At 40.9% G+C, this 20104-nt stretch overlaps 1 protein-coding gene across 3 annotated transcripts in view; it reads right to left on the bottom strand.

Moving 5' to 3' along the window:
• LOC132384937 (neurabin-2-like) overlaps nt 1-20104 on the bottom strand; it is a 239285-nt gene that overhangs the window by 94080 nt on the left and 125101 nt on the right. For all 3 annotated transcript variants that reach the window (XM_059956594.1, XM_059956592.1, XM_059956593.1), the window contains exon 3: nt 10747-10879. In XM_059956594.1, the coding sequence (XP_059812577.1) occupies nt 10747-10879 (133 nt within the window). The remainder of the gene's footprint in view (nt 1-10746; nt 10880-20104) is intronic.

Here is a 20104-nt window from a genome sequence, read left to right as displayed (position 1 = left end):
GAAATGTAGAGCTGCAAAAAGTCTAGTAACTAAGAATAGAGAACAGAAAGACTAAAGGCTGATTTCTACTTCTGCATTGTAGCCTATGCCGTAGCCTTCATAAGTGGCCTGCGCTGTTGTGAGCATTTATACCTGTGCATTGGTGTGTCTGCATCGCTCTGCAGTTCACCGCCAAAATGCTATTTGGCAGTGGGGTTTCTAATGGCGACTGAATGCATCATGTTGGAGTTAGAGCTAATAAATGTTGAACAATTTTTATTGAAATTACTGCAACACAGAAAAAGAGAAGATGTCAGAGGAGATGGTGTGTATGAACATTGAACAGATTGAGGCAGAAGGAGGGTGAATTTTCTGTGCTTGTCCGGCCACTGAGAGACATGGACGAGGAAATGCATTTCAAATACTTTCGGATGTCGGCAGGTAGATTTGCCGATTTGGTTCATCGTCTCCAACCATTTATTTCGTGTCAATGTACGCATAGCATGCCTATAGACAGGAGGAAATGCGATGCTTCCAAGCAGATCAATCACAATTGTTGCAGTCTGCGTTGCCGCGATGCGCAGTTACATTTTTGGAGAGGTGCACGTCAGGCTATGGCGTAGGGTAGGGTACAGGGTACAGCATAGGTTATGTGGCTACACTATACCTATGGCGTTCATTTGACGCAGAAGTACAAATCAGCCTTAAAGAAAAAGATAGCAAACCAACATGGTTGACCCTTCTCATACCACAGATGAGAGATTCCATTCAAATTTGTAGATAAGACTTAACCAATCAGGTAGCACCTAGTCAAATAATGCAACACTAGAGAAGCTTCCAGAAATTTTCAGATTGATACAAAGAACTGTAACCACTCAGAGATACACTGATCAATTGTATATACTGTGACTGCTAGGAAATACACTGAATAGTTACACGTATATAAATTACAAAATACATGTAAATAAATGTTAAGATGCAAAGAAAATAACAATTAAAGAATCTAATCTAACAATCCCCCTTTGATTCTAAATCACACATTTAGAATCATTACATCTGAAAATTCAGAGGCAGAAAAACTTGTGGTATCTATGTAAAGTATAAAATATCAAAAACTACAGTTCCAAACAGCAGTCTGGATGTAGGGTGTAAGTTGAATGAAGAGTTAAAATTGGCATGTTGCAAAGGTAATGATACAGTTGTAATGGGGGATTTCAACATGCAGGTAGACTGGGAGAATCAGAATGGTACTGGACCCCATGAAAGGGAGTTTGTGGAGTGCCTCCGAGATGGATTCTTAGAACAGCTTGTACTGGAGCCTACCAGGGAGAAGGCAATTCTAGATTTAGTGTTGTGCAATGAACCGGATTTGATCAGGGATCTCGAGGTAAAGGAACCATTAGGAGGTAGTGACCATAATATATGTTTTAACCTACAATTTGAGAAGGAGAAGGGAAAATCGGATGTGTCAGTATTATAGTTGAGCAAAGGAAACTATGGAGCTATGAGGGAGGAGCTGGCCAAAGTTCAATGGAACAATACTCTAGCAGGGAAGACAGTGGAACAAAAATGGCAGGTATTTCTGGGAATAATGCAGAAGGTGCAGGATAGGTTAATTCCAAAGAGGATGAAGGGGAGTAAGGGGTGGCCGTGGCTGACGAAGAAAGTAAAGGGCAGTATAAAAATAAAAGAGAAGTATAACATAGCAAAGATGAGTGGGAAACCGGAGGACTGGAAAGCTTTTAAAGAGCAACAGAAAAGGCAATACGCCAAGAAAAAATGAGGTACGAAGGTAAACTAGCCAAGAATATAAAGGAGGATAATAAAAGCTTCTTTAGGTATGTAAATAGCAAAAAAATAGTTAAGACCAAAATTGGGCCAATGAAGACAGAAACGGGTGAATTTATTATGGGGAACAAGGAAATGGCAGATGAGTTGAACAGGTACTTTGGATCTGTCTTCACTAGGGAAGACACAAACAATCTCCCAAATGTAATAGTGGCCAAAGGAACTAGGGCAAAGGATGAACTGAAGGAAATTTATATTAGGCAAGAAACAGTGTTGGATAGACTGTTGAGTCTGAAGGCTGATAAGTCCCCAGGACCTGATGGTCTGCATCCCAGGGTACTTAAAGAGGTGGCTCTAGAAATCGTGGACGCATTGGTAATCATTTTCCAATGTTCTATAGATTCAGGAACAGTTCCTGCTGATTGGAGGGTGGCTAATGTTGTCCCACTTTTCAAGAAAGGAGGGAGAGAGAAAACAGGGAATTATAGACCGGTTAGCCTGACGTCAGTGGTGGGAAAGATGCTGGAGTCAATTATAAAAGAGGAAATTATGACACATTTGGATAGCAGTAGAAGGATCAGTCCGAGTCAGCATGGATTTATGAAGGGAAAATCATGCTTGACTAATCTTCTGGAGTTTTTTTGAGGATGTAACTATGAAAATGGACAAGGGAGAGCCAGTGGATGTAGTGTACCTGGACTTCCAGAAAGCTTTTGATAAAGTCCCACATAGGAGATTAGTGGGCAAAATTAGGGCACATGGTATTGGGGACAGAGTACTGACATGGATTGAGGATTGGCTGGCTGACAGGAAACAAAGAGTAGTGATTAACGGGTCCCTTTTGGAATGGCAGGCTGTGACCAGTGGGGTACCGCAAGGTTCGGTGCTGGGACCGCAGCTGTTTACAATATACATTAATGATTTAGATGAAGGGATTAAAAGTAACATTAGCACATTTGCTGATGACACAAAGCTGGGTGGCAGAGTCAAATGTCAGGAGGATGTTAGGAGAAAGCAGGGTGACTTGGACAGGTTGGGTGAGTGGGTAAATGTATGGCAGATGCAGTTTAATGTGGATAAATGTGAGGTTATCCACTTTGGTGGCAAGAACAGGAAGGCAGATTACTATCTAAATGGAGTCAAGTTAGGAAAAGGGGAAGTACAACGAGATCTAGGTGTTCTTGTACATCAGTCAATGAAAGTAAGCATGCAGGTACAGCAGGCAGTGAAGAAAGCTAATGGCATGCTGGCTTTTATAACAAGTGGAATTGAGTATAGGAGTAAAGAGGTCCTTCTGCAGCTGTACAGGGCCCTGGTGAGACCCCACCTGGAGTATTGTGTGCAGTTTTGGTCTCCAAATTTGAGGAAGGACATTCTTGCTATTAAGGGAGTGCAGCATAGGTTCACAAGGTTAATTCCCGGAATGGCGGGACTGTCATATGTTGAAAGATTGGAGCGACTCGGCTTGTATACACTGGAATTTAGAAGGATGAGAGGGGATCTGATTGAAACATATAAGATTATTAAGGGATTGGCCATACTGGAGGCAGGAAGCATGTTCCCGCTGATGGGTGAGTCCAGAACTAGAGGCCACAGTTTAAGAATAAGGGGTAGGCCATTTAGAACAGAGATGCGGAAAAACGTTTTCACCCAGAGAGTGGTGGATATGTGGAATGCTCTGCCCCAGAAGGCAGTGGAGGCCAAGTCTCTGGATGCATTCAAGAGAGAGTTAGATAGGGCTCTTATAGATAGCGGGGTCAAGGGATATGGGGAGAGGGCAGGAACGGGGTACTGATTGTGTATGATCAGCCATGATCACAGTGAATGGCGGTGCTGGCTAGAAGGGCCGAATGGCCCACTCCTGCACCTACTGTCTATTGTCTATTGTCCTAAGTTATGAAAATATCAAAGGCGATATATTCTAAGGATTATAGGATTATGCCATTGTTTGGCAGATTAGTAGGCCCGCTTATGTGAGTTTAAACTATTTCAACAATGATCACCCTTACACAAGTAAACAAAATGCTAACAATGATAAAGCATATTAGTATTCATTGTAAATTATGGAAATTGGTAAAAAAAGATAACTAATATTAGAATAAACTTCATAATGATAAGTAGTTGTCAACTTTGTTCAAAGTCTTCTGACTGATTAGTGATATGCTCACTATAGCCCAGCTGTGTAGGCACTGGATCAAGAGGTTACTAGCACATTATCCACAGCATTTGTTGTCCTTGTTGAATACCACTTTAGCTTGCTTACAGTGGCTGCTGTGTATTCACTTACTGTCATCTTCTACGTTCACCAACAAGCTGGTTAGTAATTGCACTTGTTAAGGGCCTTCCCTACTGAGCTCTCAGTAGATCTTTATGTGGTTTCTTAATCAGGACACACTTGTCAGTAATCAGTGTGTCTCCCTTCTGCTGGATCACTTCAAGCAACAGAAACCTGTTGAGACACAGACTGCACAGTTTTTTGTTAATTTCACACAATAGGTAACTAAACTGTCTGCCATATTGTGTACATCAGCCTCTCTGAGATCAAGGGCTCCTGGCAGGGATACAAGATGTCCTGTTACCACCTCAAATGGACTTCATTTAGTTTTCTTCTTTGGGGTTGCTCTGATGAGGCCACAGGAAGAGCCGTAGGCCATGCATGTTACGTCTCTCTCGTGATACTTAAGTCAACTGTTGTTTGATGGTACCATTCATTCATTCAGCTTGTCCTGGTGACTCTGGGTGACGTGGACAATGAACAGACCATTCCATGCTCATCAGTTGATATAATTCCTGACAAACACTCCCAGTGAAATGTGTTCCTTGTTCAGTCGATGTGATTGACCCCATCTAGGAATATCATCCTTGATTATGCTCTCCTTGCTGGAACAGCTTCCACGCATCTTGAAGACTTGTCCACTAATACCAGTATGTCTGAATATCTTTGACACTTTTGACAAAGTAATGTAGTTCACCTGTAAGTGTAAAAATTGACCATATGGGGCAGGAACACTTAACTGTGGCAGCTTTTCCGCTGCTCTAGGATTCGTTTTCCAGCATGTCATGCATCTTCCAAATATTTATCAAGCTTGTTCCCTGAACTTCAGACTCCACCACCATTGGGAGAATCTATTAATCATCTTTTGCACTCCAATGTGTCCTAGAGAGTGCATATGCTGTGCCAGATAAAGAAGAAACATAATTGGAGCTACTAGTCTATGACTAGTGCCATAAACTCCACTCTCCATCACTATGAAACTTCCCACCATTCTCCAACCAGAACCTTTTTTTTCCTGGTTAGAACAATGAGATTGCATTTCTTGAATACCTTGTATGTTCATCTGTGATACAGAGTTCAACTTTGTTTCCATAATTCTAGTTGTCGGATTCACTGCATATTGTATGTTCTTGGTGCTTTTATTTATTTTACTCCTTCCTGTGCTGCCCTTTTTGCAATGTCATTGGCGAATGCATTTCCGTGGCTTTCCATTGTAGTCATTTTGGAGTGATATCTACATTTTAATACAGACACTTCTGACTGCAGTTGATTGACATTCATAAGTCCTTGTACTAGTTGGCCATTCTCGATTAGGGTTCTTTTTGCTGGAAGAAAACCTGTTTGTTTCCATAAGTTTCCAAAATTATGAACAACTGTAAAACTATATTGCGAACCAGTGTAGATATGATCTGACCTTCCTTCTAACCACTTACAGACTTCCAGAAACAAAGGCCCATCCAGCCATTCAAATTCCTCTCTCAATTGTTGAGGAGCTATAAGTGTACAGATTTAAATCTGGGTTCAATAGAGGCATTTTCCTTGTAATAACTTGTATCTTCATGGCATTTTATTGTTCTTGCACTATCATGGTCATCATAGTCTTCCATATCCTATATTAACAGTATAGCTGGATTCGCTTGCTGGATGATGGTAGTCAGTGTCTCAAGAACAGTAGATCACTTGGACCCCTGAGCAGCTGTTATTTGAGAGGCTCAAATGCTACGTTACCTAATTTGGCAGAGTAATAGCCAACAGGACATTGTCTGTCTCCATGTTCTTGAGTAGCCATGTTTCTCGTTGGCATACAGGGTAAATGGTCTACCTGTACTGGGGATTTCTCATGCAGCTGCAGTACACAATGCTTCCTTTAAAGTTTGAAATGCTTTCAGTTGTCCTCCGTTAAGAGTCACAGGGTTACCTGAGCATTTACTGCCCCTTCAACAGGTTGATGAGCAGTTGAGAAATTTCAGCATATGAATTGACCAATACTCTAATGTAGTTGCACAAACCCAGAAACAACCAGACTTGCTGAACTGTTGTTAGGGGCTCTGCTGACTCAATGGCTTTTGCATGATCTTCAGTGATTTCCTGATTACTTTGGAAAATTTTCCAGTCTCAAATAAATTACTTCTGCTTGTTGAAATTGTGCCTTATCTAGATTTGCTTTGTGACCTTTGTAGGATAGATAATCAAGCAAATAAAGCACATCATGTTCCTGCTGGTCTGCAGCTTCAGATTCAATCATGACATCATCCACATATTGTACAATAGTCAAATCAATGGCTGCTAGGTCACTCAGGGGTTGTCTCAAAGCCATGTGATAGACAGTGGGACTGTTGTGAAGTTCTTGTGGTACCCTCGTACACTAGCATTGTTGACCATCAACTGTGAAAAGCAACCATGGTTAACATTCAGGAGCCAGTGGTACTGACCAGAATCCATAAGCAATCCAGTAATCCACTCTCAGTCTCCAGGTACCATTTGCTTTCTTAACAGACCAGACTGGACTGTTCAATGGGCTGTGTGTTTTAACAAGAATCCCTTGCTCCTGCAGCTGGTGGCAATACGCAAATTACCTTCTATAGATGTTCTGATCAGAGGATACCACTTCTTACAAGGTGGCATCTTACCAGCAAACTCAACTGACTTTATTTCCAGCAGGTGACAGTCGTTTTTATTTTTCAAACCTATGATATGATTGGTTAATTCAAATTTGACCAACCACACGAAATTCCAAATGACTTTACTCTCCACAAACTCAAGAGTGGAGTTTAAAGTTAACAAGACATACATTCCAAGAAGTTGTGAGATATCTCCTACCCAGAATTGTATTTCTCATAGATGACGACCAAATTGTACTTCGACGGGTTTGCTTTCGATTAATGTAGTTCTCTGTCCTCCTGCATCATATGCACATTTATACATATCAGTTAAATGGTATCTTGCACCTTTGGGCAAAGGATTTGATTATACATGTTAGCTCAGCTCCTGTATCCAATAAGAATTCAGCAGATTTATTTTCAATCAATAAGTTAACATATAAGCCATCTAATTTTTGATCTATCGAGGCAAGCGAGGGCTGCAGAGAAGTGTCTAGTCAGTTTTTTTGACCATGACAATGCGTCTATTATATCCACCATTGCTTGTTGAAACCATTTCATTAAATTAGAATCTTCCAAACTTCGCAAGGCTGGAGATTCAACTTGCTGTTGAACTTGTTTCTGTTGTCCACCTCATTTCCTATGCCAACATTTTGAAGGCCAATGGCTGTCAATACCACAAAAGTGACACAGTGTCTTAAGGGATTGGTCTCAGAAACGTGAATCAGACCGAGATTGCTGTGATGCACACAGTGAATTCCAGTCCAGTTTCTTCAATTGGTTAATAGGTGATGGCTGGTGACTCACCTGTAGTAGCAATGGCTGCTGATCAACAGGTAACTGACCAAACTGGAATGATCCTCGTCAGATTTTGGTATCTCGTTCCACTTGTTTGGTGGCTCATACTAGCTCAATATATGTAATAGCGGCTTTGCTCCAATTCAGTTTTGTCAGCTTCATCATTTTAGGAACATTTGGTTTCAAGCCATCCATAAAAGGTTGATTTTAATGGAACGCATGTTATCTTCATTTATGTTCAGGACTCCTGAATAACGTAACCATGCTGTACTATAGTGCTCATCTTCAAAAACATCCTCAGAAACCTTCTGCTTGCAAGCAACAACTTTCCTCCAATCTGCCTGCATTGGGACCCGTACTTCCAACCATCATCTCCCATGCCATCATCAACTCTATCACACAACTATCTGGTTTGCTGAGAAGACAACATAGTAGCCAAAATTTAGATGCCATCATATGGGTGAAGTTAGTCTATGTTCTTAATATGCTGAAGCTCAGCCCAGGTCTTTAAAATGTCATTTTTAGGAGGTAGATCTTCCTTGGACCATTCTTGTCTGCTTCAGGTAGTTGATGGTAAATCACAGTCTCCTTTCACAAGTTCCATTTCTATGCTTAAGTATCTTCACATCTTTAGTCTTTATTGGAACAAGCTGTAACATAGCTGCTGATCCTACTGTTTCATCACTGTCATCCTCACTTGAGTCACGAGAGGCCACTGTAGTGTCCATGTCATGTCCATCCTGTAATTCCATGGAGTTCAGACAGTGTTGCTGTCTCAGGAGACTGTTCAACGTAGGTTGTAATTCCTCAGAGTTCATATGGTGTCACAGTCTCTGGGGAGTGTTCAACGTAGGGAGTGTTCTCCAAGAAAAAATCATTACTGGCAGGACCACCCACTTGAAGTACCGGCTGCATTCCTTTTTATCAACTCAGTCGGCCTTGAAGCTCCGCACACCACACTTCCAGTTGATCACATTTATCGTGTTGTTTTCTCACCCATTCGGTTAATGAAGAGACTCACTCTAAAAATTTTTACCATCCATAACATGCTGTTTTTGTGGTTTTTCTTTCCCTGTTTGGTCAGTTAACTGACAAATTCAATTCTCAACCTTAACCTGTTCTTCTAACCCAACACATTTGCACTTTCTTAACTGCGTTAAAAATACCATCACCCAGGCATTACTTTTTGTTGCTTGAAGTCACTTCCTGGAACTTATACCATGCTTTCTCAACATCATCTAAGAGCCATGTTTCGTAGACTCAACATCGATGGTATATTTCGTCTGGATTTTTTCATTAAATTTATCAAACTGGAATGTTTTTTTCCCCAAATAAAAGCTCAAACCCTCAGTTATCTGTTCAAATGTAACTGGAGATTCTGTAGTTAGTTTCATGACTTTGGCCATTGTTTTAATTCAATCGCATGTAACAATGAATTCATACGTACATTTTATTACTTTGACCGCGATCTCAAAATGTTAATAGATTGCGACCAAAATTTTAAATAGGTTGTCCTGCAACCAAAGTTTTCTCATGCACTCCACTGACTGGCACATGTTGTGCCCCATCGCCTGTACATATTTAATACTTTTTCCGCGCTCCACTGGCTTGCATATATTTGGCGCTCCACTGCTTGCGTGTATTTATTTTTTCCGCGCTCCATTGGCTTGCACACGTTTCGCGCTCCACTGCTTGCATGTATTTAATTACTTTCCGCGCTCCACTGGCTTGCACACATTTCGCGCTCCACCACTTGCACGTATTTAAATTTTTACCGCGCTCCACCAGCTTGCACGTATTTAATTTTTACAGATCTGTTTTTTCAAATAGCAATGTAGTAGTTTCCTCACTCCTACTTCCATCCGATGATGTATTGAAGCCAGAACTAGGTTTTCTCTCAGACAATTTTGAATTAGGAGAAGCTCTTACCTCCTTTGTTTAGGCGCTGAAAATTTCCACTTTGTCTGGGATTCTTCCAAGTCCTTAAATCTTCGCAACCATCGCTTGCCGACTACGCCAAATTGTTGGATTCTGATGTTTTTAATCCAAGGTTCTTTCGGAAGTCAGGAAAGAGGCATAAAACTTGTTGCTTCACGATCGTTTTATTAAACGCAAAGAGAACAAAGAGAATTGGAAATGTAGAGCTGCAAAGGTCTGGTAGCTAAGAACAGAAAACATAATGACTAAAGAAAAAGATGGCGGACCAACGTGGTTGACCCTTCTTATACCACAGATAAGAGACATTCCATTCAAATTTGTAGATAACCAATCAAATAATGCAACACCAGAGAAGATTCCAGAACTTTCCGGAATGATACAAAGAACTGTAACCACTAGGGGACATACTGAACAATTGCATATACATACTATGACCACTAGGAAATATACTAAACTGTTACAGGTATATAAGTAGTTAGATAAAATACAGCAAGTGACTAATTGTTAAGCAGCAAAAAAAAAATAACTAAACAATCTATCCTACATGTGTGACACTCTTTCCCACCCTTCCCAACAATGAGTAACGCTTCACTAGTTTGTTTCTTTTCTTGTTATTTATAGAACACTCTACTGACACCTATAGACCTAGACAGGACAACTTGACAAGCGACTCTAGCCAACAGAACGTGCTTAAACAGACACTGAATGCTTTCTACAGCATTTAGTAGCTGAGCTGCAGCTGGAGGAAGGAAATGGATAGGCTAATTATGCAGAAGGGCACAGAGAGGCTGAGTGGAGGCATTGCACCAAGAAAAACTCTAAATGTGACTTAAAAATGAGGAACAGATTAGGTCTACACCACCTGCTGCCTCTATTCTCCTTACCACTACAATTACTGCAGCTACTCCATCCACCTTGCTACATGATCACAGCACTATCTCCGCTCCCCTTGTGCAAGGAACATTATCAATACATACTTGCATATTGCATCAAAAATACACAAATAATATGGTTTATATTCATTGGAGTTTACTATCATTATCATAAGAATATGATAACCTTTTTCTTAACATTTGTGAATACAAAATGAGTAATTTAGAGTCAAATTGAGACATTGCAGTGAATTTCCGTAGCTATTTCCGCTGATTCACACTGATATTTCTTGTTGATTTCCATCTTTATGCTTTAAGGCACCAGCAATTCAGTAGCTTTATCTGCTCATTTTAATCTACACTTTATTTATCTATTTCTCAGCATTGTAAGCACATACCAAAATTAGAGTACTTTGGACAAGTTTGATCATTCTAAATAATTATTTTCAATCTAAACACAAGGTCTGCAATTTCCTCATAGTTTTGTAATAAATACCTTTCTCAAGTTCCACGGGAAAAAGGTCCAGTCTTTCCACTCTTTTTTCCAACTCGTACTCTGCGGATGCTGCCATGGGATCCACATCATCATTGCGCCGGTCATAGTCTTCATTGGAATAGGTGGTGAACACCTGCCAAACAAAAAAAAGAGTCATTTTAGTTTTAAGTCTCAATGTATAGACCTTTCAAATCATCGATGTTACAGCAATGTTCCAGTCTTGAATTAGCCTGCTAGGAAATTGGAAATGAATATCAATTAATTACCACAGATTAAAAACTTTTCCATTTTCCATTTAATTCTACTGTCTCACTATAAGTAAGGAATTTAAACAGACTGAAAGTCTCTTGCAAAATGTGTGACAATCACTGGGAGATATTTTCTGATCACAAAATAATAGTCACCAGGGCTTGGCTTAGTTCAAAGGGACTAAGGGTAATGTTTCCTTCATGTGATACATTTTGCAAAAATCACAAGCATAGGTGTTATTAAAGTATGAAATAAAACAACAAATGCTGGAAAACTCAGCAGAACATTGTAGAGAGAGAAACAGAATAAACATTTCAAATTCAATGACCTTTTATTAAAACAATTGTACGTCTGCACACGATATAAGCCTAAATTATTTGGGACTTGCTTCCACAATCTTCTGATCAGGGATGATCAGCTTACTACTTCCTTAAAATGAACTTCAAATTGCAACCGTACTTCACTCCATTTCCACCTTCCATTAATCAGAAGCTTGACTCCATCTACACTTCTGGTGCCCCAGGAAAGCAGCAAACAAAATCAAAGAACCCTCCCACCCTGGTCTTCTTTGTTATCCCCTCTCCCCCAGGCAAGAGATAAAAATGCCAAAGAGGTCAAATGATCAGTCTTGATAACAGCTTCTCTTGCACTTTAATCAAACTCTTGAATGGATCTCTCATAAGATAAAAGATGAATTCTTGATCTCCCAATGTACCCCATTGTGGCCCTTACACCTTGTCTATTTCCAGTGCACTTCCTCTGCAACTGCATTTTGCCTTTTTTAAAAAAAAAATTACCTCAATGTAATTATGTATGGTGTGATCTTTCTGGACAGCACGTAAAACAAAAACTTAACACTGCATCTCAATACCCATGATAAACCAATCCCAATAAATTATAGATAATTTTAATGAAACACTCACTGGATGAGATAGTGCCATCCAGAACATCACTGAAGCAAGTAACATCCCAGAAATATTCTCGGTTATAAAATCCATCCCCCAAGAATCAAGTTGATCTGCTGATGTTAGGGAGCGAATGCTGATCTTGGAAGGGTGTTATCTTTATGAAGATACAATCACGTCAGCATGTTTCGGGAATTTGAACTTGGCTCTCTCCCTTGCCACAGTCACGCATGCGCTCCCAATATTGTAGCAATGCATGAACCCACCTGTTGTTTCTGGCACGAAGCAGTTTTGCTTTTAACTCCGTCACGGACAGGGCCTAGCCCAGCTTCACAAGGAAGAGGGTTGGGCATGGGACCAATACATAGAAAAAAGCAGTGCTACAGAAATGCCAACAAAAGTTCCAAAGCCCTCAGTCCTGGGAGAGGAAGGATCTTTGCCTGGAAGTATGAAGTCATGAGGTGAAATTGGAAGCCACACTGCTGATCAACCTTCTATCGGCCCAGGACAGAGGACTTTGGCGAGCTGCTGTCAGCGACCTATGCCACAGTTGGGGTGATGGGCTTATAAAGATGAGGTTTTGCTCTTCACTTCCAGCCACTCTAACAGGTTTCAGGAACCATGTCAACACAGGTAGTCGTAAGGAAAAAAAGACAGGATTTTAATGAGAGGCATGGATCTAGTGAAGAGGACAGGGACTGCAAGGGAGACAGATAGGAATAAGAGTTGGGGGGTGGGAAGAGATAAGAAGTGTAATGAGAGGGCTATGGATGGTGGTGAACCCAAGTGCAGAATAAGGTCCAGAATTAACTTGAACTCAAAATAAACAAGACAGCACAAACAAAATCCAAAGGCAAATATCACAAATAGTATCACTAAAAAAAAATAGGGTTCCTACAATTGAGCACTAGGTGGTCAGCACAAAGCCTTTAAGTCCAGACTTTCCGTGAAGGAATGTGGCAGGCAATAATTGGTAGTCTAAGTCTTAAAGGGACAGTGGCAGATAATCATACTCCGGGGTACTGGAGCGCCAAAACTTGGATGCCCGCTGCTGCTCAGCTGGGACCATGCCAGAACCGCACCCCCACCAACCCAGCTCCTGACAGCCCAGAACAAACTGAATGGTGCTGATGAAAGTCTTCTATCAAGGTGGGGTCCAGGATGTCCTATGAAGGAATCCAGTTTCTTTCTTCTGGGCCATATCCCTTCCAATCCATGAGGGACAGCCTTTCACCTTGAACAATGCAGATGTCCAAAAGTTGCTGGACTGTGTAGGCAGGTTGTCCCCTGAACAATTCTAGGAGGCAGAAGAGATTTGGGAATTGAAGCAAAGGGACTGGCACTCAAGGGCTTCAGGCGGGATACATGGAACATGGGGTGAATCCACATGGTGCTCAAGAGTTGGAGATGATAGGTAAATGGGTTGACACATTGCAGGACTTTGAATGGACTGATGTCATGAAGGGCTAATTTTCTGGATTGAACCCACACAGGGAGAACTCTAGTTGAGAGCCAGACCCACTGACCACAGAGAAGTGCTGGTCCCTGTCTTCTCCGGCAGTTGGCCTGGTTTTGCTGTTGCCACGAATTAGCCAACAATGTCCCTCTCGCCATAACCCGGTTCTGGTGACACTTCTGGGCAAGTTGATCCACTGATGTAAATTCCCCCCTCCCCCCACACCTCTGCATCTCGTTCCAGGAACAGCAGAGGACAGTACTCAAGTTGGCATTTGAAAGGGGACATCCCTATAGAGAAATACTGAAGTGAATTATGCGCAAGCTCCACTCAGATCAGGTTATCACTCCAGGTGGTAGGGTTCCCCAAGGCTTGAGATCTGAGTGTTCCTTCTAGGTCCTGTTTGACCCTCTCCATTTGCCCACTGGTTTGCGGATGGAATGCGGGCGACAGACCTGCAGAGGCCTCAATGAGCTCACAAAAGGCATTCCAAAACAGAGGCAAACTGGGCGTCACAATTGGAGATGACATCCTGGGAGAAACCATGAATCCCGAAGACAGGCTGCAACATGAGCATGGCAGTCTCCGAAGCCAATGGCAGTTTGGGAAGGGGTACGAAGCAGCATGCCTTAGAGAATCTATCTACAACTACCATGATTACTGTATTACCCCAAGATGCCAGAAAATCTGTGACAAAGTCCATAGAAACATGGGACCAAGAGTGAGTAGGAATGGGGAAAGGCTGAAGCAGACCTTGAAGCTGTGCTCTGGGTTCTTTATTTCGTGCACAGACATCACACGCTAAGACATGTTCCCGGACATCTTCCATCATGCCTGGCGACGAGTAATGTCCCTTGACTGACTGGATACCCAGTCAGGTTTAAAGTGCATACCCAGTTGAGCACCTCCGGACAAAAAGGTTCGGGAACAAAGATATATCTGGGGGGACCATTACCCGGTCTACCCAACACTGCTCTTGGGCTCTGTGCATTATCAAGTCAGAGGTACTGGAGTTGGAGGAGGAGGATTCAACAGGCAATTCCGAAGGCATGTCGGAAGTTGTCTCGGAAGTAAATTCAGGAAGTATTTCGGGAGGTAACTCGGAAGGTGCCTCAGGCTCCTTTTGGAGGCATTTCTTTTTGCACTGGTTTGACCAACCCAAAACGACACCAGTAGTCCAACTGACTCTCGGGTTGTAGAATGACCCAGAATGAGTGGTATTTCTGAGGAGCGAATGAGATGGAGCTGGATTGAGTCCACATGCTGGCCAATCTTGAGCTTGAGTGGGGATGTTTGGTGGTTGATCGGCCCCAACATCAAAGGTTTCTATTCAGGGCCGTGGTAACGAGCTGCCAGTTGAGATGCAAAAAGGGAATTTCCAATGTTCTGGCAAAGGTCCAAAAAATTCCCTGCTGCACCAGTCAATAAAAGCATTTGGGAAATATTTATGAGAAAAGCAACACGGGGAGTACCACTTCGGAGGGATCTGAGCCTCGTGACCTCACAGTCCTCTCTATGCTGGATGGTCCTGGGAGTTTCCCAGCTGCTTGGGACAAGACATCTGATAATGTCCAGCCTCTCCACAGTAAAAGCAGCACCTCTCCCTCCTTCTTCTCACTTTTTCGGCTCAAGAGACCTACCTTTCTTTCTTTTTAAATCTTTTTATTAATTTTAAACAAACATAAATGAAACATGAATACAAAGAGTCTGAGAGTACATAGTTAATAGGTTAAAGTATAAATACAAATAGATGCTAATCCATATATAATAACCTCCCAAACTCATAGTAATTACGAAAAATGGAGTAGATAAGAAAAACCCCCAAAGAGAAAAAAAACCTAACCAACATGGGCCATTGCATTATATCAAATATACACAGTAGCATCAATAACTCCGTACCTCCATCCAAGTAATTAAGGATAATAAAAGGTTTAGGAAAAGTCAGTTTAGCTCATATGAAAATGTCTCCAAGTTTCTTCAAATTTAACTGAAGGGTCAAAGACAACACTTCTAATTTTTTCTAAACTCAAACAAGAAATAGTTTGAGAAAACCACTGAAATACAGTTGGAGGATTAATTTCTTTCCAATTCAATAGGATAGATCTTCTAGCTATTAATGTAACAAATGCAATCATCCGCCGAGCTGAGGGGGATAAGCAACTATTATCCACCATTGGCAAAGGCTCAAGAGACCTTAGTCCAGCCTATTTGCATAGGCTCCTCAGAGGCTGGTATCAATGGCAGTTGAGAAAGAGTCCTAGCCCAGGGAAGGTGAGGAGGGAGGATAGTCAGGGGGAGAGTCTCTTTGGAATAATACCCTTCATCTATCCCTTCTCCTTTCTGTTAATTGGTTATTCAGTCAAATCACCAAGTCCATAAGACTCTCTAGATCCTCCACTGGGTCTTGGGCAACAAGGGAATCCTTTAGTTCATTATTCAATCCCTTCAGGAATAAGGCAGTTCGTGCTTCCATATTCTAACTGCTTTCTGTGGACAAGCTACAAAATTCTCTGGAATAATCATTCACAGATCCATTCCCTGGCACAAATTGAGCTTTATTACAGACACACGTCCTCAGGCAGGGAATAGAACACCCGCCTCAAAGTCTCTGAAGAGGTCTGCCCTGGCATAGATGGGTGAATCCTTCTCCCAGAGTGCAAGGGTTCTTTCAGTAAGGAGCGAGATGATATAGGCAACCTTAATGGCTCTGACAGGAATTGGACGGATGTAACTGGAAAGCCAAGGAGCACTGTACCAGGAATCTTCTTGGCATACTCTGGGGTTACTGTCGTACTGTTCGGGAGCCAGTAGGTGCTGCGGTCCATCATGAGTATTGACGGAGTCTCCAGACTGAACAAGCATGGAACTGGCAGCCACACCAGCTGAACTCAGATCCTGCCTACCAGAGTCCGAGAGCTTCTGGAGAGTGGTAAGGATCTCCTGAAGCATGTTGTCATGTCTGCCTACAGAAGCTCTCTGGTAGGCCAATGCAGTCCACAGACATTTATACTCTGCTGGGCTCATGATGGCTCAATCGTGCTGTAACAAGAGAGCTATGGATAGTGGTGAACACAAATGTAGAGTAAAGTCAAGAATTAACTCAGACAAAATAAACAAGATGACACAAAATCCAAAGGCAAAAATCACAAATAGTAGTACTAGAAATGGAACTCCTACGATAAGCACCGAGTGCTCAGCATGAACCCTTGTTTTATATATGTTTTATATACAGAGAGCGGAAACAAGATTGGATGAGGACGAAGCAATCAGGAGGGACAGATGACGGGGGATACAAACACCACCAGATGAAGTATGCCTAGGCATCATCCTTGATGAAGGTGGCAGAGATTGTCATCAAAATGTTGGTTAAAAATCAATACCTGTATCTGGCTGGAAGCCTGAGAAGAGTTTATTCATCATGTATGCTGGGAAAGCACGAGATCCTTTCTCATAGGGGATAAATTCACTCAACCTCTTTAACTCTATCACTGAACAATTCCCACAAACAATGGACTCACTTTCAAGGACTCTTAATCTCATGTTCTTGATATTTATTGCTTATTATTATTTTTCTTTTTTCTTTTTGCATTTCCACAGCTGGTTGTCTTTTGCACACTGGTTGTCTGCCTAGTTGGTAAGGTCTTTCATTGATTACGGTTATTTGATTTATTGAGTATACCTGCAAGGAAATTAAATTCAGGGTTGTATATGGTGACATATATGTACTTTCATAATAAACTTACATTGAACTATATGTTCACTGCTGTTAAGACAGAAATTGCCTAAAAATAGTGTGTCCCCATTAGTTCCAAAGCCTCCACTTACTGCACTGACTTCTTGTAGTGCTCCTAGCATATGAAAAAATACACAAATTAATTAGCGAGTATTAGCAAGTTACAAGAAATCAAATTATATCCCCAAATTAGGGATATGAATAATTCTCGGAGAGATAAAATGTAGAAATCGGATACTAGTTGGAGTGATTGCGCAAGGGTGTGGGGAAAATCTAATGAGGAATTTAAAAGGGAAAGATCAATAAAACAGTCAATATGTGAATAATTGAATGTGATCGTAGCTGATTGCTACAATGGATTTTTTTTTTCCTTACAGTGTCAGCTTATTTATGGAATGTGGCGGGGATTTTGTTTTTATTTTCCCAATGAATGGAACAAGAGAAACACTGAAGAACTATTACTAAATTTCCTTGAGATAGTGGTGATCATCGACATTCTGAATGTGCTGGGGTGGGTATGATGAAGCAGGTCCTACTGTGTGGTTGGGTGGGCAGTTCTAAGACTTTGGCCCAGTGATGATCAAGCAACAGTGATTAATTTCAGTGAGAATGCTGTGTTACTTGGCAGGGAACCTCTGCAGCTGCTACCCTTGTCCTCCTGGATGTGACTGATCAGAGTTTCAAGAAATGTTATAAAAGTAATTCTACATAAAATACAATATATGGAATGCAAAGTAGCCTGATATATGGTGCAGTGCAATTTGTGTAATTGTAAGTAATTTCACTGGTGCAGACAATGTACGTGGCATATTTTGGCCCAATTATTTTGGCATATTTTGGCAGCTGCCACAATAAGTCAAAGTTTCATGGAAATAGTTAAAAAGGTATATTAAAAAACAAACTGAATAACAAATTATGTATTTAAATGAAATCAATACTACTGCAATACTATAAAACCATATTAGTTCCTAATAGTTACGAATGGAGGAATTCATCCATGTTGCTTTCTTCTGACTGCAAACAAAATCAGTGCAGATAATGGACTGTCAAACAATGCTGTCGATGATTGCATCCTTCAAATCTTCATTTTTATTGTAACACTCAAGATGATTGTCAATACCTTCCAATTCTTCATAGTTACTAACTTGTAGAACTCCTGAAATCATTTCACTTTCACTGTTTCTGGCATCTCCGAGCCTAAATGCTTGAGACCACAGTGAGCAAAACAGTTCTGCATTGACTTACAGCTTATTTATTGCTAACTATCAGTGACAGAAAAAAATGCTGCTTTTTGAACACAAACACACAGAACTGATGCTATTTAAAAACTGATCGCTCAAAGCACGGTGTTTTGTCTCACAGCTAGGCAAGCACACGACTGCCACCAGGTAGAAAGTGTCTCCTTCCCAAATTAATCGGCATAGCGTCCCAAATAAACAAAGGGAATCCTGGCTGTTTTCTCGATTAATTTTTGTTCTTTAAGAGTTATCTCAAATAAGCGGCTATCCCAATTAACCCGATGGTCCAATTAACTGGAATCTACTGTATATGCTTCCTCTCAATTTACTAGGTTTACTAAAAACATAATACTGTAAAACCTAAATGGAAGTGAATTTGAAAATGTGTTACAGTACGAATAAGAAACAAAAAGTAATTGTGCAGAAAATCTGCCAATCTGACACTACCAAATTCTTGAGCATACCAGATTATCAGGGATTTAATTTAACTCTGGTACTTTGTCAACATTTTCAGGAATAGTTATGTTAATGGTTTAACAAAGAGACAGCTGCAAGAATGTGCTGGGAATTGCTGCTATTCCTGGTTAATATATTTACTTTATGTCTCAATACAGCAACCTCTTCTTTAAAATGAAAACCTTATCGAGGTGGGGTTATTTGTTTTTATTTTCTTTAGATAGTATTTACATGTCTGTAGGTAGTTAAGATGGATAGCAGAAGTGTCTGTATTCTCCTTTGCTCTGTTGCAGAATGCTTCATGGTCGTCATAGAGAACAGTTAAAAAGGTTACATCTTCTGATAGGGTAGTGGACCATTGGAAAACTGCCAGTGAACAATTGATGCTAATGCTGGATGAAACCAAGACTGAAAGCAGATTGGCTAAAACAGGCAGAAATTGGCTAAAATTATTAACATTTCAGAGTGATATAATGTATATTTCATGCAGGTATAAGCAAGAGAGAGGAGCACTTTGAGCTAACTCACTCAGCAATCACACTGCAGTCAGTAACATTCATGGGATTGGAATGTTCTAAGACTTTGGGGTGTTTAGATATATGCCATGAAGCCTCTCTGGCCATACATAACATTTCAATCACAGATCCAATACATTTATATTTCAAGAAACTGGTTACCATTAATGTATCCAATTAGCCAGCACCATTAAGCGCCACTATTTCCAAAGCACTTAGCTCAAAACAATCTAAGAGAATATCATGGGGAAAAGCAGACAATAATTTGTGGACTAGGTTTAGAGATCAGAAAGGAGCTGACTGGTCCACATCCTGTCCATTGAATATAGGCTGATTTAGTGCTGATATGGTAACAGATGTAACAGGGAAAAAAGCACATTTGGTCTTACAACTGAAAAGAATTTGAGCAGAAGTATACAACTTTTCTGACCCACTATCTGTATTAAACCAAACATGACAATAAAGGCATAACGGATTATTTTGTAATATTTGTGGGATCTTGCTGTGGACAAAATAGCTACACAAGTTGTGCATATGATCCTGTCTATTATACTTTAAAGAATGTACATAACTCGGTGGTATGGGCAGTGAACATATGCTTCTGTTCCTGGGATGTAGGGTTGTAGGAGCAGCAATCCTGATCTACCTGGCTGCACCTTAAAGCAAGAAGCTTAGGAGGATCTTAGGAAGATTAATGGCGTCTAACGGCGACTCCTTTGCTTGCATCTTCAGAAACAGTTCTATTTTCATCTTTAATATCTCTATTTTTCTCTTTCAGGGTTCTCTTGAAGTCCCTAACCTGGAGT

The sequence above is a fragment of the Hypanus sabinus genome, chromosome X1, assembly GCF_030144855.1.
Source record: "Hypanus sabinus isolate sHypSab1 chromosome X1, sHypSab1.hap1, whole genome shotgun sequence".
NCBI lineage: Eukaryota > Metazoa > Chordata > Chondrichthyes > Myliobatiformes > Dasyatidae > Hypanus > Hypanus sabinus.
Note: the sequence above shows the minus strand (reverse complement) of the source record. Positions and strands in the feature narration are given on the sequence as shown.